The 21,373-nt window shown below is 54.3% G+C and overlaps 2 protein-coding genes across 5 annotated transcripts in view; one reads left to right on the forward strand and one right to left on the reverse strand.

The window, feature by feature from the left end:
* Nucleotides 1-9,941, forward strand: part of TNIP1 (TNFAIP3 interacting protein 1) — a 52,250-nt gene extending 42,309 nt beyond the window's left edge. For all 4 annotated transcript variants that reach the window (XM_039239446.1, XM_039239449.1, XM_039239445.1 and 1 more), the window contains 7 exons: nt 481-609; nt 3,066-3,197; nt 4,298-4,423; nt 4,904-4,969; nt 5,733-5,924; nt 6,979-7,069; nt 9,176-9,941. In XM_039239446.1, the coding sequence (XP_039095377.1) occupies nt 481-609; nt 3,066-3,197; nt 4,298-4,423; nt 4,904-4,969; nt 5,733-5,924; nt 6,979-7,069; nt 9,176-9,210 (771 nt within the window). In that variant the 3' untranslated portion in view covers nt 9,211-9,941. The remainder of the gene's footprint in view (nt 1-480; nt 610-3,065; nt 3,198-4,297; nt 4,424-4,903; nt 4,970-5,732; nt 5,925-6,978; nt 7,070-9,175) is intronic.
* A 537-nt stretch (nt 9,942-10,478) lies between these two features.
* Nucleotides 10,479-19,259, reverse strand: GPX3 (glutathione peroxidase 3). Its single transcript, XM_039239511.1, has 5 exons — nt 19,111-19,259; nt 14,026-14,179; nt 12,447-12,564; nt 11,905-12,004; nt 10,479-11,514 (listed from the first exon to the last, which is right to left on the reverse strand). Exons 1-5 carry the CDS (start codon nt 19,195-19,197, stop codon nt 11,293-11,295), a joined length of 681 nt encoding a protein of 226 aa, XP_039095442.1. The 5' UTR covers nt 19,198-19,259; the 3' UTR covers nt 10,479-11,292.
* Between the last annotated feature and the right edge of the window lie 2,114 nt (nt 19,260-21,373).

The raw sequence follows: 21,373 nt of genomic DNA on the forward strand, positions 1-21,373 counted from the left end.
GCTCAGGTCACGATCTCATGGTTTGTAAGTTCAAGCCCCTCATAGGGCTCTCTGCTGTCATTGCGGAGCCCACTTTGGATCCTCTGTCCGACTCCGTCTCTTCCCCTCTCCCCACTCACATTTTCTCCCTCCAGTTTTTAAGATAAACATAAAAAAGAACCCCCTACGCATGGTAGATAGGTGAGCATAAAACCAGAGAGTACCATGACAGTGGCCAAGGTCTCAGCTTGTTGGCAGAGGAACTGGCGTCAGAACCCAAGGTCTTTCACTCAACCCAACTGCCTTTTCCTTGAGGACAGGACCTTACGGGCCTCGCGGCTCTGATGCCGGGGGGCCTTGCATGGTGCCTTCACATGAGCATTGGGGGGACTTCTGAGGGAGTGGTGGAGAGGAGGTGCGGCTGAGAGGGTGGGCAGGAAGTGCGGGGGGCCCAGGCTTCGCAGAGGGGTTCCCGGCTTACCAACCCTGTATCCCCTGCAGACCGACAAGGAGCAGCTGACAGCAGAGGCCAAGGAGCTGCGCCAGAAGGTCAAGTACCTGCAGGATCAGCTGAGCCCACTCACCCGGCAGCGAGAGTACCAGGAAAAGGAGATCCAGCGACTCAACAAGGTGGGCGCCCTGGGCACACAGGCCTCCCTGAGCCCAGATGCAACATTCCCCCCACCGCCAGGACCCCAGCCCCCCAGTCAGGAGGGGTGACCCCTGGGTCAGCGAGCTGTGCTGAGGGCCTCCGCGCAGCCTCGCGGCTCCCGCTGTCTTTGCCTCCCCCTCCCCGAGTGCCGAGTGGCCAGCCCTGGCATGTGCCTGTGCTCCCTTCAACCGCCAGGCCCTTGGGCGAGCCCTTTCCTCACAGGGCCCCACTCTGCTCGTCGCTCATCATTCAGGCTCAGTTCTAACACCACTTCCTCTGCAGGGCCTCCCTGGAGTCTCATTCAGGTCCTCCTGTTCTGTGTTCCTAAAGCACCAGAACCTTCTTGAATTCCCCTTCTGGTCTCTTCTTGCAATTGCCTGTTTAATGGTCTGTCTCCCAGTGGGGGGAGGTACTCATCTTCACCAGCACATGTACCTCCAGTGCCTGGCACCAAGCGCAAGCTCAGGACACAGCTGAGCACAGCCCGAGGTTCCTGCCCTTGAGAATTGGGACCCGGGGAGTGTGGTGCCTGGGTGGAGGCCGGGTTTTAAAGCAGAAACCCGCTGCTTTGGGCCAAGGCGAGGGGGCAGGGGGCAGGCCAGTTCCTTTCCTAGCTTAGCCAGTCCAGCCTCTCTGAGTCTCAGTTTTGGACGCCTTCGAGACCCACCCACCTTCCAGCACAGGGGTTAAAGTTGTGCACTGACCAGAGGAAGCATTGAAGGCCTCCTTTTCGGAAGAGACAAGTTCTCTGAGGGCCTGGAGTTGTCTCTGGTTCATCTTTTCCTCCTTGCCCGGCTCTCTTCCTCTCCCTCCTGCCGCCTGACCGGGCTCACAGCGGCTCTGGCATGAGTTTGGCCACAGCCCTGTTAGGGTAACCCTTTCCATTTGGTTTTGGAGTTGATAAGCATTGATTGTGCCAAGTCTGGGGGGCCCTGGGACCTATTCTCAGAGGAAAGAATGACCTGTCCTGAACTGGGGGGCTTGGGGTCTAAATCCAGGCACAGTGTTGTACATAGTGGCAGATCACGGAGATGACTCAGATGGGATCAAGTTTCCCTGGCATAGCTGGGGACAGAGACACGGGTGTGGGTGAATGATGCAAGGCAAGTGACGTGCTTTGCTTGTGACCTCACTCACGTCCCTCCCTGTCCCTGGACCTCAGTCTTCTCATCTAAAATATAGATGGAGGGCCGCCTGGGTGGCATTGTTAAGTGTCTGTCTTCAGCTCAGGTCAGGATCTCATGGCCTGTGAGTTCAAGCCCGCATCAGGCTCTGTGCTCACAGCTCAGATTCTGTGTCTCTTTTTCTCTGCTCCTCCCCTGCTCATGCCCTCTCTCTGTCTCTCTCTCTCTCTCTCAAAAATAAACATCAAAAGATTAAAAAATACTAATAATAAAACATAGGCAGGTGGAGTAGGAGGATACAGCGGAGTCCTAACTTGCCCTTGCAGCGTCCTGGGCTTACTCTGGCTCAGCGGTTTCCTTGGGTTTCTGGGAAAGTCAAGGAGACTGAGTGGGGACCCAGGTCCAAGCTGGGGAAGGTCTTCCTTACTCCCCACCGTCTAGAGAGGCACTGTGGGCACTGCTAATGCATGGCGAGCGGAAGCGCCGATGCCCCAGGGGCTAAGTGCGGGTGGCGATGAGGTGGCCGGTGGTGAGTAGGGTTCCAGGCTAAGTGCGAGTGGCGATGAGGTGGCCGGTGGTGAGCAGGGTTCCGGAGTTCTCAAGGAACATGTCCACCAAGCTGAAGGAGAACATCAGCTAATAGAGACCTTTTTAAGAAGGTGGGAGCACACTGTTTTCATACAGGAAAGTATTCTGTGAGCATAGTAGAAAAGGGTGCTTTTTCTTTTTTTAGTTTTCAAAATGTTCTTTGGTGCTGTTTCAGCCCATTTCCAGGCTTAGAAAGGCAAAGTATTAAATAAGTCAAAGTTAAAATCCAGTCTAATCTAACTATAGAAGAGTTGCTTGGTAGCCAGGGGTTTGGGAAGCTGAAAATTCTGAGGGCAGGACAGTTGTTGAGGATGTGGGAGCTTCCCCCAAAGAACTTAATAGTCTGCCCAGGTCTGGATGCTAGGGACTGAGCCGCACCTGCCTGGGGAAGGAGAGATGAGGACCCCCATCTAGCCTACTTATAAGCTGTGTGACTTTGGACAGATCACTTCAGGTTTCTGAACCTCAGTTTTCACATCTGTCCAGTGGGAGTGATGATCATAGTCTTTTCTTCCTAGGACTGGGGAGAGGATCCAGAGAAATGCTATGTGTACAGTGTAAATGAATTGAATAGGGTAGCATTTATTAAGTGGTACTGGGGGTGGCCATTATTGTCACTCTTATCAGGAAGGGGGTCACTGAAGGTGAAGGTGACCTCTCCAAAGGGGCCTGACTTCCAGGGCTCTTGCTGATGGGTCTGTCTCCTCTCTTCTCGATCCCAGGCCCTGGAGGAAGCACTGAGCATCCAGGCCTCCCCCTCCTCTCCACCAACTGCATTTGGGGGCCCAGAAGGAGCCGGTGGCCTCCTAAGGAAACAGGAGCTGGTCACGCAGAATGAATTGCTAAAACAGCAGGTGAGCCTGAGAGGTGGAGGTCAGGTAGGGGGCGCTGAGTGGGGAGCTGGAACATTCCTGAGGAGGGGGGGGGGGGGGGGGGGGGGGGGGGGGGGGCCTTGGAATCACGCAGAAGCTGTAATTAGTAGCCCACATTCTGGATAATGGCCAAGACCCCTGTCTGGTTCTCGGTCTATCCTTCCCAGCACTGTATCCCTAACTAGGTCACTCCTCTGTCATCTTTTTGATTTAACCATCTCTGTACCCCACCTGTGCTATTACCTACCTAGTATTTTAAAAATAAATTTTAAATACATTGCTTTCAATAAGTGTATTTAAAAACAAACTTTATGACAATACTATAAATGAAAAATGCTTTATTATTTGCCACCAATAGAAAGTCACCATAAGCAATACGGTAAAAGCAAAGCAGTGTTCTTAAACTCTAGCTGGATAACCTGGCCTAATGAAGACTCTGAACTTGAGTCTGAACTTCGAGGGAAGGGAAGGGAAATTAGTAAGTACTAGAAAGGTGTTGAAGACATGCTAGCATGAACACAGACTCTCTCCCTGCGGGGCACCGAAGGGCCAAAGGGAATTGGAAAGGCTAGAGCTCTCCCACATGTTTCTATTGGATGCTGTGATTTGGAGCCTCCTAAACCATCTCTAACTCAGACAGCATCTCGCTGGTCTGCGTGGGATGTGAAACTGCAGGCGCAGAGGCGGGGAGCCACCCCAGCCCCTTCTGGGCTAGGGCACCCCCACAGCCTGGGAGAGCCCTGTGGGTCCCCTGCTCTCGGAGCCAGGAGACCAAGTCCAGTCCCACACCCACACTCCGGTCCTTTGGCCGCACCTTAGCAGGATTGGACTGGTTGGGGGCTTGTGACGCTCTTCTTTTTTTTTTTTTTTTTTTAAGGCCACAGATACCTTGTTTAAATAAAGCCCGTGTTGAAGCCCGGAATAAGAAATAGAGGGACCCAGAGCCTCTCTCTCGGAAGTGGGGGCTAGGAAGCCAGAGGCGCACTCATTCCCCTCCTCACGATGACTATGAGCTGGGGTAGGCAGTCTGAGCCCCTCGTCCTCACCTCCAGTCCGCCCTCCTCCCCTCCACTCCCCTGCAGGTGAAGATCTTTGAGGAAGACTTCCAGAGGGAGCGCAGTGATCGAGAACGCATGAATGAGGAGAAGGAAGAGCTGAAGAAGCAGGTTGAGAAACTACAGGCCCAGGTCACCATGTCCAATGCCCAGGTGGGAACGGCTGGACAGAGGGAGGGGCAGCTGGCCTGTCCTCATGGGGCGGGGAGGGGGGTGTGGAGGGTCCCTGGTGAGAATGGAAGTCAGGACCCTCGCTGGTTTTCTCCCAGCTCTGCTACCAAATTTCTGTGGTCGTCAGCAAGTCCCTTCCCGTCTCTGACTTTAACTCTGGCCTCCACAATCAGAGCCACCTCCTCTGTCACAGAATGGAAGTAAAGGACACTAACAGGGAAGCAGAGCAACGGGAGGCCCATGTGAGCTCTCCAGACCTGTGCTCAGACCACCCACAGAGAGCAGGCCTGACTTGCAGCCACCAGCCTGGGCTCTGCTCTGCCCCACGGGGACCTTCCCCTCCCCCCAGGCCCTTCCCTGGGGCCGAGCCAGGCGGGCAGCCGAGAGTGGCTTAGGCCCTGGGTCCCAGCCTGGCCAGGGAGCACCTGCACCAAGTCTTCTCTCCCTCCCTCCTTCTCTCAGCTCAAAGCATTCAAAGATGAGGAGAAGACAAAAGAAGCCCTCAAACAGCAGAAGAGGAAAGCAAAGGTGAGGAGGCTTGAGGGAGGAAGCAGCCCTTACCTTATCTTACCTTCGTTAGGGACCTATATATAGTCTGAGGGGAGAGGCAATGTTTGCTCAGGTGTCCAATGATTTAATGAGGTAACGCAGGCAAAGCACTTAGAACAGCACTTCATACAGACTGAGTGCTCGGGACATGTTAGATGTCATAATTGTTATTCTGTGCCCATGTACCAGCTTCCCATGCCCATGTGCCAGCCTTCTGTGTCCATGTACCAGCTTCCCGTGCCCATGTACCAGCTTCCTGTGCCCATGTACCAGCTTCCTGTGCCCATGTACCAGCTTCCCGTACCCATGTACCAGCTTCCTGTGCCCATGTACCAGCTTTCCAAACCCATATACCAGCTTCCCATACTCATAAACCAGCCATCTGTGCCTGGGTACCAGCTTCCCGTGCCCATACACCAGCCACCTGTGCCCAGGTACCAGCCTTCTGTGATTATACACCCAGTCATCTGTGCCTGGGTACCAGCTTCCCATACCCATAAACCAGCCATCTGTGCCCAGGTACCCAGTCATCTGTGTCTATGTACCAGCCATCTGTGCCCAGGTACCAGCTTCCCGTACCCATAAACCAGCCATCTGTGTCCATGTAGAGCCATCAGTGCCCACCTCCCGGCCTTCAGCAAACTAAGGTTCTGGATAGAGAAAGGGAGAGGAGACCGGTGTCGTGGGGGATGGCCCGTGCAGCCTGCCCCGGGCTAGAGTCAGACACGAGCATTGCTTACAGGCCTCAGCGGAGCGCTACCACATGGAACCCCACCCAGAGCACGTCTGCGGGGCCTATCCGTACGCCTACACACCCATGCCAGCCATGGTCCCACACCACGGCTTCGAGGACTGGTCCCAGATCCGCTACCCCCCGCCACCCATGGCCATGGAGCACCCGCCCCCACTCCCCAACTCACGCCTCTTCCATCTGGTGAGTCTGTCCCTCCTTCTCTCTAACACACACACACAGGCCGCCCCACACCCTTTCCAGAAGGGCAGGGTCAAGTGAGGGGGTTTGAACCTGCATGATTGGCCCTTTGCTGAACAGCACCGTGGCGTACAGGCAGATGTCCAGAGCCTGGCGGGACTCCCCAGCCCAAAGCTTCTAGGGTCACTGTTCTGGACAGAAAGGCTCAGAGGTCAGGACAGGAAGGAAGACTCCCTCCAGCCAAGCAGCCCAGGGGTATCAGACTTCGCGTTTAACTTTTTCTTAGAACTTTCACATGCAACTGGGTACCGGGTCCTCACTGTGCATCATCTGCTTTGCTTTTCCTTCTCTTTTCCCCTTTTCAATTTCCCTTCCTTCCCCTCCCCCCACTTCCCTGCCCTTCTTGCTTTCCTTTTTCTTCCTTGCTTATCATTCTTTTTCTAAAAAGCTGCTGTCGCCTAGCCCCACCGTCTCCATCCTTCTGCCACAGTCCTGCTCAGGCATGCCTGTCCCCACCTGGATGATGACATTACCTCTTGCCTGGCAGTCCTTCTCACTTCTGCTACACCCAGTCCTTACACATATTCTTAACCCTAGAGTCGGGTGTGGGGCTTAGGAGACTGGCTCTGGGCTTATATAGAGACCTCAGTCCAAGCTTGGCCACTTGGTTTTCTTTCTTTTTTTTTTTTTTTTTAAGGGAGTATTTATTTTTATTTTAAAAGAGAGAGCGGGAATGGGGTGGGGAGGGGCAGAGAGAGACGCTGGGCTCAATCTCACGACTAGGAGATCATGGCCTGAAATCAGGAGTCAGACGCTTAACCAGCTGAGCCACTCAGGCACCCCCTGGGCCACTTTCTTGGCCAGATGACCTTCAACACGTTTCTTACCCCCTCTGAGCCTCAGGTTTCCTTACCTGTACAGTGGACATGGTAGCCTGGGTTGTTGTGACGATTCAGCCGCACTAGATTCATGTGTGTTGAGTGCCATGCTGGCGGGGTAGCTGCTACTATACCTGGCGGGCTTGATTATCGATTACTAAGCTCCGGTTCTGTTGTAGCCAGAGTATACCTGGCGGCCGCCCTGTGGAGGGATGCGTAATCAGAGCTCCCAAGTGATGGACTCGCCCCCAGCCAGGCCTGTGGAACCAGGTGAGTGTGAGCTGGTACAGGGTGTTGTCTTCCCCTTGGGGAGATAACTTCTTACGTGCCAGGCGGGCCCCAATTTGGGGATGACGTCACCACCTTCTGATCTTGGTGGAGGAGAGGCCTCACTTTCCAGAACAGTGTTGCGAGGGTGGGAGGTGACTGCAGGGTGAGGGGATTGAAGCCATTCATTCATTCCAGTGGTATCTAAACGCCGGGCACTGTGCTGGCTGCCAGGGGAACCGAGTGAGTAGAAACAGGTACGCTCTCTGCCCCTACGGAGCTTACTGTCTAGGGAGGGAGGCCGAAAGGAATAAAACGGACACCAGAGAAATCACACAAATGGGCCTTCACCTGCACTCAGGTGCCCTGAAGGAAGAAGAGCAGGTAACAGGAGCCTGACCTGGACTCGGGGCAGTGATGTTTGAGTCAAGTCCCTCAGAATACATGGAGTTAGCTAGGTGAAGAGGTGACAGTGGAGGGTGTCCTCACAGAGAAATGACAAGTACATAGGCCTTGGAGGAAGGGAGGAAGCACACTGGAGGATCAGGAATAGACTGGAGGAGCCAAGAACAAGACGGGGAAGGAGAGGCGGGCGAGGCAAGGTCAGGGAGGGAGGCGAGTCCAGCCCATGCAGGGACGTGCAGACCATGGCATGGGGCTAGGCTTTATTCCAGAGATGATGTGGATTCCTTGGACATGTTTATTTTTTATTATTTTTTTTTAATGTTTATTTGAGAGAGACAGAGTGCGAGCAGGGGAGGGGCGGAGAGCGAGGGAGACAGAATCGGAAGCAGGCTCCAGGCTCTGAGCTGTCAGCACAGAGCCAAATGTGGGGCTCACACCCACAAGATGTGAGATTATGACCTGAGCCAAAGTCAGATGCCCAGCTGACTGAGCCACCCAGGCGCTCTTCCTCAGACATGTTTAAAGCACAGTGCCATGACAGATTAGATTTGCATTTTGTTTTGTTTTTAATTTATTTGAGAGAGAGAGAGAGCGCGTGCGATTGGGGGAGAGGGGCAGAGGGAGAGAGAGAAGCTCAAGAAGGCTCCATGTTCAGTGCAAAGCCTGATATGGGGCTTGATCCCTTGACTCTGGGATCATGACCCAAGCTCAGCTGACTGAGCCACCCAGGCGCCCCTAGAGTTGCATTTTGAAAAGCTCTGTCAGCTCATGGCATTTGCCATAAACAGTTGGGGACTGAAGTTTTGCTCACTGGTCACAGGAGGACTCTGGGTCCTTAGTGACAGCCAGTACTTTCTGCAAGGCCGTGTGGGACAGAAGGTAGAGCCTTCCGTGGGTGTGAGCGTCAGGAAGGCTGAGTCCTTCCCGGCACAAAGAGGCGCTGTCTAAGGGTAGTGGCTGTGCCAAGAGACACAATACCCCTGGGGCGCCTGGGTGGCTCAGTCAGCTAAGCGTCCGACTTCGGCTCAGGTCATGATCTTGCGGTTTGTGGGTTCAAGCCCTGCGTTGGGCTCTGTGCTGACAGCTAGCTCAGAGCCTGGAGCCTGTTTCAGATTCTGTGTCTCCCTCTCTCTCTGACCCTCCCCTGCTCACGCTGTCTCTCTCTCTCTCTCTCTCAGAAATAAATAGAACATTAGGGGAAAAAAAAAAGAGTGCCCCTCAGGGAAGGTGCCCCTTGCGGAGACGGCAGGCTGGCGTGGAGGCAGCGTGGTTTGGGTGATACAGTGGGAGGAGGGAGGAGGCATTGCGCTGGTCAGCCCTTTGCTCGTGGTTCCCCACAGAGCCCTAGAGGCTGCTGTGATGGGGGGCAAGTGGGCAGGGCTGTCTCCTCCCAGAACTTCTCCACCTCTGGGATCTCGAGCCAGACTGGCTAAGCTCAGACACTTCCTAGATCTGGAAGTTTGGGCACATTTTAAAAATTCTCTCTGCGCCCCTACTCCCTCCTCCATAAAGGGCTTATAATCTGCCTGCTTCACGGGGCTGTACAAGGACTGAGTGACAGGTATACCTCAGACACTAGCCCAGGGCCTGGCACTCAGTAAACTCTAGCTGTTACATTCATCACTACTTACTGGTTTCCATCGGCCTTTGGAATCTACTGTATCACATCATCTTTTAAAGTTCTTAACATTTTTCTTTATTTAGAGTCTACGAAAAATGACCGTGAGGGGCCTCAGTGAGACCAGATGATGTCACTTGGCTCCACCTTCGCCTTGCAGAGCCACCTGATCTCAGATTACTGGAAAACTAGAGGCCACATTCTCCGTGCGGCCAGAGCCCCAGCCGGATGGGAGTCTGATGGGCCACCAGCTTGTGGCCCAGCCCGACCTGAACTGTTTACAGGCTGGAGAGGCTCCACCCAGAAGGCTTCCATTTGGGACCCTCCTGCAGAGTGACCAGGAGAAACTCACCACCCTGCCACCCAGTGGAGAGAGGCCTCATCCGACTTCAACCTGCCATGCTTTGCAGAAGCACCAGGGGACATCAGTCTCAAGCGTGGGGTGCACCCGAGACCCCTTCCTTTCAAAACTTCCCCAGAAGTGGTTCCGGCCTCTCTGGGGACCACGTTCAGTTGATGTGTGTGTTACTTTTTGCTTTAAGCTCCATAGTAGCAGGACCTGCCCCCACGCCCATCCCTTCCCCTCCGAGGAGCTGCGGGAAGGGCAGGTTTGCCCCTGGATGCAGAGGAGAATGACGGGGTGTTCTGCTGCACAGCCCTCCGCCTCCACCCACGGCATCCTTGCTGGTGCCACGCCAGCCACGTGAGCTGAGGGGCCCACCGTGAAGCAACCAGATCCCCAGCCCCACAACTGGAGGCATGTGATGTCAGAGGCTCAGATCAGGGTGGCTGGCCGGCCCTGAGCAGCTGTTTGCACGAACCTTGGACATAAATCCAAGTTGAAGATCAGTATTCTGTGACTCGTGTTTCTTTATGTCCGGGCTAATGTTCCCCTCCCAGGCAGTGAGAGTGCTGCTTTCCCGGCCTCTTCCCTCTGTGCCCCATGTCCCCTAGTCCCCAGAGCACCACCCTGACTCTCCGCAGATATCCCCTGGGCTCTGCCCCATGCCTCCCCGAGGGTGGGCACCAGTGGCAGTGGACAGAATCTGGGCTGAGAGTCAGGTGACCTGAGTTTCCATTCCAGTCCTGCCCCTCACCTACCAGAAGACACTGGGTTGGCCCTTCTGTGAGCCTCAGTCTCCTCACCTGTCAAGTGGAACACTTCATCTCAGCTCCAGCTGCCTGGAGAATTGTGGGAGGGAATGAGAGCAGATGTGAACTGCTTTTATAAACTCCCAATGCTGCGTTAGAGAAGCAGAGTGGGCCCAGGTAGAAGCCAAACAGCAGGGGCCCAAAGCACGCCCTCCATTTCTTCTTCCTTCCTGCTGCTCCCTCCCACCCATCCCAGCTAGGGAGGCCCCATGCAGGAAGCACCACAGTAGTCTCAGCTGCTGCAGAAACGCCTTTACTGGGAAGACGGGTGAATCTAACACCAAGAGCCAGGGTGAGGGGAGAGGGCACATCCTCCAGAAAAGCAGGGGTGGCATCCCTGCCCAGGGGCCTCAGCATGAATGCACTAAGGGCTGGCCCTTCAGACAGGCTCAGGGGAGGACCGCCCAAAAGGGCTTCGGGCCCCTCCTTCATAAAGATGCCATCCCTGACCCAGGGACATGGCCCTTGCTCCCACATCCGCCTCTGCTACTCAGGGAGCACTGTGGGGTGGGGGAGAGGGCTTTGGAGGGCCCTTCAGGAAGGAGCGAGGCCGCATGGTGGAGATTGGGCAGCATGGGAAACCCAGAAACTTCTGGGCACTTCAGTGGTGATACTTGGAGGCAGTGGGAGATGCTGGCCTCAAGGTTGAGGTCCAGGTCAGAACTGAACGGTTGGATTTGGAGCTAGTTTTAACTCGGGCTCCAGTGAAAGTGCATGGTTCTCATTGGGACAGAGAACAGGAGAGAAAGGGGAGTTCTCCAGCACTCTCCATGGCACACAGCTGTGGGCACACATACGGTTCATGTCCCCTGTATTCGCGCAGGTAGACGCAGGTGGCTGTACACTCCTGCACACACATGGTCATGCACACCTGTAGGCACGTGTGCGGACACCCACATGCGCAGCAGTAGACAACAATTGTACGCACACGTTTGTGTATTAGTAAGGGGTCTATGGTGGGAGTGTGGTGTGGTCAGAGAAATGGACTCCTTCCTGAACAGAGTCCCTCCCCAGCCCCTGCAGGGTGGACACGGGGTGGGGCAGGCCTGATTTACTTCCCCTTAACAGTCAGGGCTGCCTGCCGCCTCATGTAGGCCAGGATGTCCATCTTGACAGTGCTGACCGTGGTCCGGTGGTACCAGCGCATGATGGGTATGCCATCTGGCCCCACCAGGAACTTCTCGAAGTTCCAGCGGATGTCATGAACCTTCATGGGTTCCCAGAAGAGGCGGTTAGGTGAGCCCAGGAGCTCTGAGGTGGGTGGGCATGAGTTCTGCAACAGGGATGAGAGTAGTGTCAAGCCTGGGCGGGGCCCTTCCCGCCTCCCACCCGGGGCCTTCCTGGCAGGTAGGAGAACAGCCTGGCACTGAGAAAAGAGCACCATTTGGGAGATGAAAGTGGCATCCTAGGGCTGGCTTTGGCTTTAGCAGCTTGTAAGACTCTTAGCTGATCACTTGGGGGGCCCTGCTTGGGCCTTATCTATAAAATGGGCTGTTGAGATCCTAGTGTCTGCAAAGTCTTACGGTTGGAATGATAGATGCGATGAGATTCCTCCCAGCCCCAGAAGCAGGGGAGGGTGGCACAGGCCTGTCTGTGCATGGGCTAGAGCGGGAGGGGCTGCAGCCCTGTCCAGAGCCAGTGTCAGCTGGGCGGAGAGACTCACCTTCAGGAACGTGTAGAACTTCTGCTCTTTCTCCCCATTCACATCCCCTTTCTCAAAGAGCTGGAAATTGGGGACGAAGCCCCCACCTGGTCGGACATGCCTACAAAGAATATTCTTATGTGGGTCCCAAGGAGATGGGCATAGGGCCCAGAAACTACAAGAAGGGAGGGGGTGTTGGGAATCTGGATTTTATTCCACAGCAGGCAGCTGGAGCTGATCTTGAATGGGCATAGGCGGAGTATGGATCTGTGAGCTTCTTTTTCTAGTGTGGTACCTCCTAAGTAGCCCTGTCCCTGCCTACACTCTCCCCTTCCCCACCTCTGCCATCCCATCATGCACTCACATGCAGTCATCCCTGTCCCTGACCCCTCTTCCATTCATTCCACTGAATGGGGCTCCTGGAAGGGGAGCAGAGCTCTGGGTGTCTAAGCATCTGTCACGAGTAGGGGCCAGCGCAAGAGCTGCCTGGTGCCTAGGCTGCGGCACAGGGTGGGCTGTGCTTTCTCGGAGGAACTTCCTCAGGACACCAGGCAAGCACTCACTTGAGGCTGAGGAGGATTTCCGAGTTCTCTCCTGGTTCCTGTTTGCCGAATTGGTTGCAGGGGAAGCCCAGAATGACCAGACCAAATGGTGCAAGCTCTTCCTGTAGTGCATTCAGTTCTGGACCAGGGAAAAAGAGGGCAGAGATGAAGGTATCCTATCAAGGAGCCCCACATCTTCCGTGCCACTCCACCTGCTCTCCCACTGTATAGCTGAAATCACTGAGGCCTGACGGGACGGGCCTTGCCCAAGATCGCCCAGGGAGTGTGGCAGTGCTGGGATGCAGGTCCCATTCTCCTGACTCCAATCTTGGTTGGGTTGGAGGTTTGGGGAGAAGTAAGAGCAATACCCTTCCTCAAATCAGTAGTCAGTCAACTGCCCACTGCCACTGGGCCAGTAAGCTGAGGGCTCCTGCAGGACTGTCAGGATTGAGTTTCTTAGAGCAAGAGCCATACATCCCTGGGCAGAAGGCAGAGGACTTCCTGGGGAAGGGGTGGGCGGGGCCACCACAGTCCTATACTCTGGCAGTTTGAGGACCAAAGGAAGGCCTTGGCCCAGCTCCCCACTTCCCTCAGTGCACCTGGCCTCTCTGCAGTGGCAGCACCCAGCCCATCTCTTGCACAAACACTCTGCTCTGTTCCAAGGGCTAGATGGAAGCATTCTAGACAGAGCACCCAGTGCCCACTGAGCCATCCAGCCTGCTGTCATTCCACATCCAGGAACTTGCCCGAGACGGCCAGGCGGACATTCAGGGTCAGATTGCCCTTGCTTCCCCCAGCCCCATCAGCAGACTGCTCAGCCCCAAAGCATTTTCCTGTGGGTACTGTCAGACGCCTTTGGCCTGCCTGTTCCCCCAGGCTGTTTACTCTGCCCCAGCTAAGAAAGGAGTGAGGATACAAGGATCATGAAATCTCGGTGAAACACCTCATACTGCCACTGCCACGCAACGGGGGGCCTCAGCCCAACTGCCTGCTTTCCAGATAGGGGCCAGGAGAAGTACGAGGGCAGATGGGAAATTCTCAGCAGGATAAAGCTACCACTTCTTACTCCAGTGAAGGGACCTTCCAGCTACAAAACAAAGCTCTTCCTTCTCTACTTTCAGGGCAGTTGAGGCACCCAGGGATGAAGGATAACTGGGAATCTTCTAGAACATGTCCGACGGTGATCAGACCCTGGGCTTATATAATCATCTCCACAAAAACATGGAACACAGGGGTCCCTGGGTGGCTCAGTTGGTTAAGCGTCTGACTCCGGCTCAGGTCATGATCTCACGGTTCGTGAGTCTGAACCCTGCGTCAGACTCTGTGCTGACAGCTCAGAGCCTGGAGCCTGCTTCGGATTCGTTTCCCTCTTTCTCTCTCTGCCCCTCCCCGATCGTGCTCTGTCTCTCAGTCTCTCAAAAGTAAATAAAAACATTGAAAATTTTTTAAAAACACGGAACACAGTAGATCTGGGATACACAGTTTGGAATCTCATGATCACGGTCACCCCATTCCGCTTGCATCAAAAACGCTCCTATGATTGAAATGTGTCCCACTGGCAGAAACAGCCCCAGAGTAGGGAAGGGAGGTGGGCTCTTACCAACGTACTGGCCTGTCAGGCCTCAGTAGCTGGCCACGTTGACAAACAGGATGTATTTGCCAGCATACTGTTTAAAAGGGATGTACTCCTCCCCATCGATGGTGAGGGCTCCGTACTCATAGATAGTGCCGCTCACGCCAGCATGGCAGTCCGTCTGGAACAGAGGAAGACCAGCACCAGGGAGCGGTTAGAGCTGCAAGGGAACCTGGCATCTCCATTTTTAAGATAATAAAAGATACCAATGAGGGAGAGTGACTTGCCCAAGACCACTCCAGAGTGGACCAGAACCGAGCTCTAGTTCCTTATGCAAAGTAATGATTATGAAAGCACTTAATCATCTGGTGAGTGTTTGGAAACCTGGAGGATTACTTACTGTGACCATTACTTCCACCTTGCATGCCAATTTGTAAACATTTGCCAGGCTCGGAGGGAGACCATGCTGGTGCTGGTGGTGGCATTACTGGGTGCTGATGGAGGCTCCTGGCCTGGCCACTGCAACCAGCCAGGCAGGTGATGATGTGGGCCTGAACGAGGCATTGTGGAGGAGGGACTGAACACAAAGGGGGAAGTGACAGTGTGAAGAGGGGTGATTTGGAAGTCCCAAATCTGGAGGACTGGGAAGCCTAGGCAGTAGCTATAAACCAGGGCAGTGCGAGGATCCAGGAAGGGGAAAGGCATGCTGGGAGGATTTGGCGCCGTGGCAAGGGGAAAGAGGCAGTGCCTGGCACATATGAGACGTTCCCTGCGAGTGTGTAGTTGTGACGACCACTATGCATTCCTCTTTGCTGCCCCCCTGCCAGTCGACCTCCAGAACAAGTAGTGAACAATGGACTCTGAGATGGGGGACCTGGAGTCCCCATCCAGCTCTGCTACTAACGCCCTGTGTGGTCTGGCTCTAGCCCTTTCTCTTCACTGGGTCTCAGTTTCCTCTTTCATAAGATGAGAACCTCGAACTGGACCAGGTATGATCAACCCTGATGACTTGTCAGCGTCACTATCAGGAGAGGAGGAGTGGGATCCCTGCCAGCCAGCACGACATTGCATCAGACTCCTCTCTCTGTCCGCCCTGGCTCTGGGACAGACTGTGAAAATCTGGGTCTACTCTTGAAAGGGTGTCTTGGCATCAATAACGCAATCAGCAGCCGGTCTGGTCATGACAGGAAAGGAAAATGCTGCCACCACTGTAGCAGGAAATCTCTGGCCCTGATGTCGTAGGAGAGGGGTCGCAAGACAATAAAACAAATGAAGTGCAGGGGCGCCTGGGTAGGTGTCCAACTTCAGCTGGGTGTCCAACTTCAGTTGGGTGTCCAACTTCGGCTCAGGTCATGATCTCATGGTTCATGGGTTCGAGCCCCGCATCGGGCTCTGTGCTGACAGCCAGCTCAGAGCGTGGAGCTGATTCATATTCTGTATCTCCCTCTCTCTGACCCTCCCCTGCTTATGCTGGCTGTCTCTGTCTCTGTCTCTCTCTGTCTCTCTCTCAGAAATAAATAAAACATTAAAAAAATTTTTTCTTAAAAATGAAGTGCAAACCACCATCATAGACCATTATAGACAGGAGAGACAGAGACGGTTGGAGTTAGAGAGGCCAATACACACCCTCTCCTCCCCATCAACCAGGAAGACTTCCTGTTGAGTCGAGGTACCTGGGCCCAGCTGGGCAAAGAGAGTCATCTGGCTTAGCAGGGTGTGGACCCAGGACAGTACGGAAAAGCCACCCTCTGTCTGGAAGATGCCGCAGGCCTGCTGAGCCAGACGAGGCAGGGCTCCCTCCAACAAGCCAATCCCTGAGAGCTGCAAGCTCTCTTCTTGGCTTCGATGCAAATTCCCTGCTTTCCATAAGTCTGATGTTCCATGCCCCGTGACTTCTGGTGGGTGCTGGAGACAGGCTTGAGAACTACGCTCAACATTCCTCTAGCCCCTGGGCCTCCTTGGCCCCAGTTGGGTCAGTTCCACCACAAAATACAGACAACCAGCACACGACAAACATAGCCCAGCTGACACAGAGGTCTAGCGGCCAGAAGGCAAGGCCTCCCTACACGCCTCACCACCTCTTCCAAAACTCCACCCTACTCCAACGACAATTTCTGGGAAATGGAGAGAACAAAAGCCAAGAGGTTGTCTAAATAATGAAAGCTTGTAAACACCAGGAGGATCAGCTTCTGGGCACAGCTTTGGGCTGGGGGTAGGGTAAGAGGAATCTCCTCTGTGACTAGGTTTTAGACTTTGTTGGTTCTGGGGCCCCGGGGAAAGTGAGCCAATTTTACTCTCTGAGCCTCAGTCAACTGACAAGAGAGGATAGTACCACCTGCCTCCCAAAATGGCTGTGAGAATCTATAGGCAGATCAAAGAAGGCTGGAAGACCTCTTGGAGACAAATCCTCACATCAAGGGATACTGATTATTCTGCCTGCAGCTAGGGTAAAGGGCCCTGATGGTCCTATGTTATTGTGCAGAGGTCTTTGGTGTCCCCCAGGCAGCGCAAAGAAGATGGTGCACTGTGCAAGAGGTCTCTCTAGGAGGAGGGGTGATGACAAAGCTTCCAAGCTTTCTACTGCGGACAGTGAGGCCAGGGTTGTGGATTCAGACTGATGGGGGTCAGAGGGTGGCCCTATGGTGGTGGAAGCCGTGGCCTGTGCTCACCACTGAGCACTGCTGATCAGTCCCTATGTGACCTGTGAGCCCTCTTCCCTCCTCTGGGCCCATGAATGCCAGAGCCCTGCACCTTAAACAGGGAGGCCAGAGGGGATGGTGGGGAGAGGCAGTGCAAGTGCCTCAGGCCTGCCGTGGTTGGACGAGACAGGAGAGCGGCTGGTGGCTTGGGAGCTGGAGGGGGTCTTGGCCAGGACGCCGGCTGGCTTGGGTTGCTGGTCTTGGGTCTTTCTCCTCTTCCGTCTACCACTCCCGTCACTGTGGTGCTATGAAAGGAGACCTGGCCTGGGGGCTGGAGACCTGAGCTCTGGGCCCCGCCAGGGCCCCGGTACTGTGTCAGCACTCCTTTCCCTTCTGCGGGGCTCTGGCCCCTCGCCTGTCAGATAGGATCAGATTCAGTGCTGTCTTAAGGGCTCTTTAGCTCTGTCAGCCTGTGGTTCCATGACTCTCTTTGCCTGCTTTAGTCACCTAGAAACCAGCGGTTACTAGGATCCCACGCACGTCAGCAGCTGTTACCCTCTTCAGCTTCTGCAAAGTCCTTCTGCACAGCAAGTGCAAGGAGCTTGGGGAGCTTTAGGATGGACTGGGGAGGGGACATAGCCAGGAAAGGAGGATTCCCTTTGTTATCCAGCTCCTCCATTTGAACTGGGAGGAGGCAGACATCCCTTTGAGGCTGTCACCTATTGTCCATCCCATTCCTCACATGTCCCCCGTCCTATCCCCTGGCCCTGGAGTTGGGGGGTAGGTAGGTGGTTGAGTCTTCGAATCCAGAGCTATGACATTTTGACTCTCTAAGGCCCTGGGAGGAGAGATGCGTATGTCCAGCTTGTCGTTAGCCAGCAAGTCCTAGCTGGTTGCATCTGATAGGATCATATCTCACCCTAAGACTTCTCTAGACCAAACGCATCCTGTTCTCTCCAAATCCACCTACTCCCCAGAGTTTTGCAGACAACACATGGCTATGATGAGTTATTCATGGGGCCTATATTCTTACCCTGGCCTTCTTGAGTCAGGGCCCAGTCTTCTCTTCTCTGGCTCTCCCCAAACTGAGGGCAAATGCCTGACTCCATGGTGCTGGCCTTCCTACCTGTACCTCTACCCCACACTACAATCCTGAAACTCAGTCCCATCCCTGCCCTGGAAAATGCCTTTTGAGTTGGGGATAATGAACAGGGATGGATACAAAGGAGGAGGCATAGGAGCAGTGGCTTCATAGCCATCCAATTTCTAGGCTTACTCCAAAGAGAAGCCAACTGAATAGGATTTACCTGAGGACAGGATAAGGGGATAGAAATGTACAGAAGGAACCCTGTGCTTGGAATGGGCTAACTGAACAGTGGATAGAACTTTGGAAATAGAATTATGAACTCCTAAGATATTAAAATAAAGGCCCAGAAGATTTTAGAAACACAGAAGCTCAAAGCTGTTCTTGAGCTTACACAAGCATGTGGTGTGTGTGTGTGTGTGTGTGTGTGTGTGATGTTGGGAGGGTACAGACAGAAATCTCTCTTTGTGTCTATCCCTCTGCCTGGTTTCAACCTCCCACCCTGAAGAAGAAGGTCTACTGGGCCTACCTTGGCGTATACTGTCCAAGGAGATAAAGACGCTGGGTCACCCCACTCCTGGCCTCAGCATCCCCACCGTAGCTAAGGCTTTGCTCAGGCCACCATGGGCAGTGGGTGTGGGTAGTGAGGCTCCCCCAGAACTCTGCCCAGGCCTTCAAGGAACAGCATGTGGATTTTGCAGCTTCTCCAAGCATCCTCTCTGAAACCATCAGCTTCATTGTGCCCCTGACCACCCTCCATGCTTGTCCCCGCATATAGAGAAACCGAGGCCCAGAACGGAGGATCTAGCCAGGGTTCTGAGTGGTGTGCACTGCCAGTTCAGAGCGCTTTCCGTCACAATCTCTATGTCCTCTACCAACACCCTAGAATCAGGTGGGCTTTCTACCTGCATTAATTCTTGGGCTAGAAAAGCCCCCACCACAGTCCTTCAAGACTGGAGACCACCCAGCTCCTTCCCTTTCTCCTCGTCTGTCAGTCACCCCGGGGAATCTCCGCAGCCAAACCCCCCAAGTCTCTGCGCCCCCGCCCCCTACAGGCCCGACCGGAGGGGAGTAACTGAAGACAGTCGCGGCATGCATGCAGCAAGGCGACTCTGAGGCAGCTGTGGGGCAGAAGGGGTCAGCTCGGCGAGAATGCCCCTCCTCCCTATTCATTGTGCCCACCGGAGGCGCCCATAGATGGAACTGTGGAGACCTGCGCTCCGGGTGGGGGGGTCCCGGCGGCGGAGAGGAACCGGAGTTCAGGGTCCCCGCACTAGGTGTTGTCCTTCTGGAGGTAAGCCTGGGAAGAGGGGTGCCTCGCCACCGAGAAATGGACCCCTGGGGTCTCTGCTCGTCCCGCCAGGCCCCCTACCCCGGAGGCTCACTCACCTTCGACTTCTCCTGCCCCCGGCTCGGCGGGACGAAGCCAGCCAGGAGCAGGGAGAGAAGACAGGACGCCCGCAGCAGGCGGGCCATGGCGGGCTGGGGGCGCGTCTCGGGCTCGCCTGAGACGCGGTCTGATCCCGGGCCACCGCCGTCTGAGGTGACCGACGCTCTCGGCCACCTTTCAAGCCCTCAGCGATGACCAATCCGCGGCCGGGCTGGAGTCCCTGTAGCCAATCGCAGGGCGGCTGGCATTTCAGGGGCGGGCACAATTTACCCTCCTTCTCCTCCCCGGGCTCAAGGCGACAGTGACATAAGCAAGTCTGGGCAGAGATGGGAGCTGGTCCTGGTGAACCCATGAGGCAGGCCCCCTCTTCTTTCGGCTTTGAAGTGCAGGAGGAGGCAGGCACAATATCCTCCAGCACAGCCAGGGGAAAGGGCTTTAAATAGCACTGAAGAACTAATGCAAGGCTCAATCCTAGGAAGCATTTCTTACTCCTAGATTTTGAAACACCTGTGGTGCGCCCTCGTTCCTCTTTTCCCCATTCCTGTTGAAGGGATGTTGAAGATTAGAAATGTCTGCAAGATCTGAAGTGAGTCTTCAGGAACATTTGCTCCATGCAGGCTTAGTGCTTAAGAAGCAAACAGTGGGTGCCCACGGATTTTGATTGCAGCCCTCTCCTGGAGAGAACTCTGGGATACTTCTCCAAGCTCATGTGGGGCCAGAAAACACGTTTACTCACTGTGTAGTCTTGTTGCTTTTCCCCTCTGGGACTTGGGTTTACCCAACTGCATAACGATGGACTGGTTGTTGACCTCCTGAAGACCTCCTGGTTCTGGCTAGATGACTTGCTTCTAAAATAAGTGACCGGCCTAGAACTTGAGCATAGGGACCATAATCTCCACCTGGCACAGGGCCTAGAACACAGGTGCTTAATAACTGTTGCATTAATCAATCAAATAATTCATTTCTCTGCTTGGAGATAACTGTTGATGAAGTCAGGTAGCTCTAGGTCTGGGCTGTCTTCGTATGGTCCTGTTCATAGATAGGGGAATGTGTTGGGTTCAGTGCATTCCCAAATCTGCCCGACTACCAGAATCACCTGGGAAGCTTATAGCACAGATTCCCAGGCCTCACTTCAGAATCACGGTATTAGAGTCTCCAAGAGCAGAGGCCGAGAATCTGCCTTCCAACATGTTTCGAACATGATTCTGAGGCAGAGAATTCTCTGTCTTCAGTGAAGAAGTGCCTTGAGATAGCATGCCTTTACTGTAATGGAAGATATTGTCCACATGGGAATCTGGAAGTTCTGTCTCAAGTCCCATGTTCTCCGTAAAGTTTCTCTTACTTCAAATCGCAGCCTATTGAAGGAAAGGGAAACTTGAAGGCCAGAAAGTCTTTAAATGAGTTGAAGCGCAGAAGCATTTGAACAGTGACTGACACAGATTATGTGCTCAATAAATGTTATTCAACCACCTCATTTCACTGAGGCCTAGAGATGGAGAACAATTTGTCCAAGTTCCCACGGTAAATTGGTGGCAGAGAGGGAAGCAGAATCAAGATCTCTAGACTTCAATGTCAGGCACTCTCCACTTTGTTCTGTTGCCTTTTGAAGGTCATAATTACCCAAAGATACAAAAATGTCTGTATCCCTAGCAGTCTGTCAGAGACCCATTGTTCATTATCATTAGCAGGCATCTCACGACCCTAAAAATACGTGCCTCGCATCATGTTAACACCATGAGAGATGTCAGAAAGTTTTCTGGAAGTTACAATCTCTGCCCTCAAGCTGTGTCCAACAGATCCAGGACTCAGATGAGGCAAGTGGGCACCCAGGGCCTTGCAAGCACTCAGGTGGCACCTGAGAGTGTCTCCTTAAATTTTGTACTCTGTGTGCCTGACTTGCCTCACCCTAGTCCCAGACCCGGTGTTCACTTTCTTGGGGGAAATAAGAAGCCAGAGGCCTGAGGCTTGTTATGGGACCACACGCAAGTTCCTTTCCTTCTCTGGGCCTCACCTGGCCATTGGCAGTCTCTCACTGATGGTCTCTGTGGCTCTAGTTCCCAGGGCCTAAGGAAGGCCTGTGCCTCACCAAACTCAGGAGTCCTAGCTTCATGGACAGTGGGCTGGGGGTCAGGGGAGACGGCCAGGCACTGAGGATGGCCCGCACGCTGCTTCCAAAGGAGGGCTGAGACTTCTCACCAAGAGCATGAAGCCACACATGAAAACAGAACGCCCCCGTCTTTTCACCGCCCACTTTTTTAGCTC

This window comes from Hyaena hyaena, unplaced genomic scaffold (genome assembly GCF_003009895.1).
Source record: "Hyaena hyaena isolate Hyena2069 unplaced genomic scaffold, ASM300989v1 scaffold_157, whole genome shotgun sequence".
Classification (NCBI taxonomy): Eukaryota; Metazoa; Chordata; class Mammalia; order Carnivora; family Hyaenidae; genus Hyaena; species Hyaena hyaena.